Source organism: Babylonia areolata, chromosome 1 (assembly GCF_041734735.1).
Source record: "Babylonia areolata isolate BAREFJ2019XMU chromosome 1, ASM4173473v1, whole genome shotgun sequence".
NCBI classification, from domain to species: Eukaryota; Metazoa; Mollusca; class Gastropoda; order Neogastropoda; family Buccinidae; genus Babylonia; species Babylonia areolata.
In genome coordinates this window covers 45,838,855-45,843,854 of record NC_134876.1, presented here as the reverse complement: position 1 = coordinate 45,843,854, position 5,000 = coordinate 45,838,855, and the positions used below count along the sequence as shown (strand labels likewise).

Genomic DNA, 5,000 nt, shown 5'->3' with positions numbered 1-5,000 from the left:
TGACCTCGTCCTGCCACTGCCGCCGCAGTCGCTGCCGCTTGCTGGCTTGTAACACCTGGATCCTGCTTACCTGTCCTGCCTACTTACCTGTCCTGCTTTACCTGGCAGTGCTGGAACCTGATCAAGAGGGGGGGTGGCAGGACAGAGGAAGAAACAGAGAGAGAGAGAGAGAGCTGTGGCGGCCAGACGGACAGGCAGATAAACAAACTGACGGACAGAGAGACAGGCTGGCGCGAGAGAGGAGAGCTTGCCGCAGGTAACAACACCAACAACGTCTGAAAAAGACGGTGGGGGAGGGGGAGGGGTGGTGGTGATGGAGAAAGGTCATCAGTTTCCCCCCAGAATGGGGTGCAGGGGAGGGGCAAGGCCTCGCCACTAGCTCGCTCCGTTCATTCACAGTCACACTGGATGCCCGCCACTAAACGCGAAGAGAGAGAGAGAGAGAAAGAGGCAGCAGCGTTGTGCACGGGCAGCTCGTCAGCTCTGCCCATCTCTCTCTCTTCTCTCTTTCCCTCGCTCACCTGGCCCCACCGTGCGAGCCGTGCAACGTTTGTTTCTGCCGATACTCACCTGCTGTTGGTTGGTTGCTTCACTCCATTGCCTTGCTTCGTAATCCGTGTGGGCAAGTGATGGGAGTTAGCTCCTGATGGTGTGTGGATGTGTGTGTGTGTCTGTGTATGTCCTGCCTTGTTGCTGCCAGTGAGGAGGATTCGTTGTTAGTGTGATTCTCTTTCCTTTATTATATTTTATTTGTTTTGTTTTACAAATGTGATTTTTTTTTTATCAAATGTGTCAAAAAAGGATTAGTCAAATGTGTTTTCACCTCTACGGTTCGTTAATGTTGTGATGTCAACGGGGGAAAAACAAAAAACAAAACCTGTGTTGTGTGAATCGTTATTACAGTGTTCAACCTGAATTTTCTTCTTGTTTATATCTTCTTGTACATGCGTGGGTTTTTTTCTTCTTTTTTTTTTCTTCTTTTTTCTTCTTTCTTCCATCATTGCTGTTACCTTCAATCAGCGTCAGCTAAGTGAAAACCATCCCAACGAAAAAGGAAAAAGCCTTGTGTTAACTGTCTGTGGATCGTGCCCCCTGGTCGCTGTGGACAGCCAAGCTGTGTGCAGTGGGTGACGTCATTTGTACCGTGGACAAGTCAATGGACCTCCCCCACCACCACTACCACCCACCCACCCACCCCACGTGACGGAAGACATCAGCCAACTACCTTGATGTAGTGAGGACACTCAGTCACAGGGTTGTCTCGGTGTTGTCAGTGTTGGTGTGTGATCCCAGAAACACGTCCGATACTGTGCCTCAGTCAACAAACAGAAGAAGAAAAAAATAAAAAGGAAGAAAAAAAAGAAACTAAAAGGGGAAAAAAAATAATCTGTGAAAGTGAAATGCGTCAAGGAAGCGACGACGTCAGTGCTGTGTTGTTGTTGCTGTTGTTGTTTGTTCTAAGCTCTTGCTTCGCATCCTCGTGGACTGTCTGTGCCAGCCATGTTGGTTGTGGTCAGTAAGGGGTGGGTACCACTACCAGTAGCAGCGGCCCGTCCTTCCCTCCTGCTGTCACCACCCCGCCGCTCTCCCACCCCCTTCAGGTGAGACACCCCTCCTCCCTCCCTCCATCCCCAACCACCACCCCCGGCTCCCTCCCTCATCAGCATGTCGGAGGAATCCAGCGGCACGCACTCCCTCCTCCTTCACCCGCACCGGGAGATATGTGTCGTCATCTGCAACGGCAACGACCGGGCAGGAGGAGGTGGTGAAGGTGAAGGCGACACCGGTGACACTACCACCACCGTAGACTCGAACCCCAACCCTGCTGCGGCACCCTGCAGCACTGCCAGTATGGCCCCCCACGAAGGTCAGGATGAACAGAAGTCCTGCCACCCCGCAGAGGTCGATGAGGAGGAGGAGGAGGGTGAGGAGGAGGAAACGAAGAAGAAATCCTCCTCCTCAAGGCAGCAGAAGACCCCCAAAGAGGAGTTGGTGGAGAAGGAGAAAGAGGAAGAAGAGGAGGAGGAGGTTGAGGAGGAGGTGGGTCAGGAACAGGCCATGCTGCCCGGAGGAGGAGAAGGAGGAGAGGAGGAGGAAGAGGCGGAGGGAGGAGGGAAAGGCAGGAGGAAGGAGGGAGGGAAAGGAGGGGAGCGACCGCCCCACCAGCAGCTCAGCACCACGTTTGGAGTAACGACGGCTACTGGGGACGACGGCGACGAGGACGAGCTGCCCTTCCCCGGGTTCGTGCCCAAGACCTTCTTCTACTTCCAGCAGACCAACCCGTTCCGCTTCTACTGCTTGCGCCTCATCACCTGGCCATATCCTTTGTTATGTGTGGTTTTTGTTTTTATTCTGTTTTTCTCTACCCCCAACCCCCCGCCCCACCCCCACAGTTCCTGAGGGGTTGCTGGGGGTGTGCTAGAGATGGTGGAAAGAGTTCTGTGTGTGTCTGTCTGTCTGCGATTTTGTCTGTCCGTTAGTGTGTATGAAGAAGGAGGGGTTACTGTGGTTGTGGCAGAGAAAGGGGAGAGTTTTGTGTCTGTTTGAGAGTTCTCTGTGGGTGTGTGAGTGTGTGTGTGTGTTGTCTGTGTGTTTGCCTGTCTGTCTGTGTGTGTATGAATAGGTAAACAACTATTATTAAGAAATAGGAAAAAAAAAAAGTGAGTGGAAATTAAATGAACGTTCCCGTCTGTGTGTCTGTGTGTCTGTCTGTTGGTGTGTGTGTGTGTGTGTGTGTGTGTGTGTGTGTGTGTGTGTGTGTGTGTGTGTGTGTGTGTGTGTGAATAGGTGAAACAAAGAGAAAGGAAGAAAAAAAAAAGTGAGTGGAAAATATGGATGAACGTTCCCGTCTTTGCAGGAAAAGACATCTTCTTCCACAAGTCTACTTGTGCAAAGAGGTAAGTGACTGTATTTATTTATTTTTCGTGGTGTATGTTTTAGTTTGTGTTGAGTTTATATATGAACCTACATACAAGAACCTATGGTGAACGTTCTTTCTTCTTTGCTGCTCCTCATATCTGGAACACCTTCCTCATCGTATCCGTGCATCTGATTCTATTTCTGCTTGTCGCTCATCACTTAAAACTCATCTTTTTTTAAAACCTATCTATAAGCACTCTCAGCTACGTTGTTCTTCAACACCACCCATGTCAGCTCACTTTGGATGTATGTAGAGTGGGAGGGGGAGAGTGTGTGTGTGTGTGTGTGTGTGGTGGGGGGAGCGGGGGTTGAGAAAGAGTGGTCATGAATATTTTATGTAATATTTTTTTCTTTCATGTAAAGCGTCCTGAGCTCTTAGAGAGGAAGGGCGCTATATAAATGTACATTATCATTATTATCATATGAGTGAGTATTATGCGTGTGGTTCCTTTTCTGTCGGGGTGTTTATTCTTATGCCTTTAAGGAAATTGTAAATGTGAAACGCGTCGCGAGGTACATGACTGGTACAATTCAAATCTTCTTACCACTTTTTAAAAAAAAAATATTATTCACCGTGCATTGACTGAAGCGAATAACATATGGCCATAATTATTTTGTCTTCCCTTTTTACAAAGTGCACCGACCAGATAATTGTATTGGTTGCCCTGGGCACGATTTCCATTCTACACCTCCGCCCACACATTTATTTCGCGGTCGACAGATCGAGCTTCCGGCCCATCAATAACTAATGTTCTGTTCACGGTCCACATAATGAAGTTTGCTTTCAAAGTTTGGCAGACTTTTTTCGGTTGTTATTTTTATTTTTATTTTTTTATTATTATTATTATTATCTTTCCTTCCCTCTCTGTCTGTCTGTCTGTCTCTCTCTCTGTCTCTCTCTCTCTCTCTCTCTCTCTCTCTCTCTCTCTCTCTCTCTCTCTGTCATCCTCTTCCTTCCTCCCTCCCCCACCCTCATTCTGTGTGTGTGTGTGTGTGTGTGTGTGTGTGTGTGTGTGTCTGTCTCTGTCTCTCTGTCTCTGTCTCTGTCTCTCTCTCTCTCTCTCTCTCTCTCTCTCTCTCTCCTCCCTCCCTCCCTCCCTCCTTTCCCTAATATATATAAAACACTCATTTAAAATGGAATGTTTCTTGATTGACAGCGTATAAGACTCGTTGATTTGATATTTCTTCTCCTCTTGTTTCCTCTTCTTCTTCTTTTGTACCTGTTTTGCCACGTCTTGGAATTGAGTTGATGATGATTAGTGCAGTACACAGGCTTCCGGTCTGTAATTACCTAGCATAACTATAGGAGTCGGTGATGAGGGGGAAAATGGAGAGAGAGAGGGGGGGGGGGGAGAGACAGAGAGATGGCAGGGAGGGGGAAGGGGGGGGGGGTCATACCGCAGAGAATGAGATAACGAACAGGGGGACTGGCTGTGTAGTGTACTCATTATTTGCTTCGAAACGGCGTCCTGGTTTGTGTCGAAGAAACAAAACAACAACGAAACTTGACGGGAATTCATTCCGCGTTGATTTATTTTTCTCGGGAAGATTTCATTTCGTTCCCCTCTTTAACCCCACCCACACCCCCACACACCCCCACCCCCATCTTCCCCCCACCCCACCCCACCCCTCCCAACCTCCCCACACCCGTCCCCAGAACACCCCACCCTACTCCTTACCTCTGTTGGAGAGTTGCTTTCAATCAAATTGACACTGACGTTGTTGCTTACGTCTTATCACACAGATACTATTGTCCTTTAGGTTGAATTAAGGAGAAAAAAAAAAAAGAAAAAAAAAAACACTTGATCTGATGCAAACATACAAGGTCAGTTTAGATTCGAACATGTGAATGCTTGTTTATGCTCTTTCTTGTTTAAGTAAGTTTGTGTGTGTGAGAGAGAGAGAGAGAGAGAGAGAGAGAGAGAGAGACCATCGTCATCTTGCCAATATATCAGATTTCTAAAAAGTTATCACGAACTGACTGGGAAAGAGAAAGTGCCAGTAGGGATAACGCACTTACGTAACACAACAGAACGAATATACACCAAAACAAACTTGATCTGAGCAAAACAACTGCACCA

General features: G+C 48.0%; 1 protein-coding gene across 1 annotated transcript in view; it reads left to right on the top strand.

Moving 5' to 3' along the window:
- The first annotated feature begins 419 nt into the window (after nt 1-419).
- The window catches only part of LOC143282824 (uncharacterized), an 11,350-nt gene continuing 6,769 nt past the window's right edge, over nt 420-5,000 (top strand). Inside the window, exons 1-2 of the mRNA XM_076588672.1 lie at nt 420-579; nt 1,021-2,332. Of these exons, the coding sequence (XP_076444787.1) occupies nt 1,666-2,332 (667 nt within the window). The 5' untranslated portion in view covers nt 420-579; nt 1,021-1,665. The remainder of the gene's footprint in view (nt 580-1,020; nt 2,333-5,000) is intronic.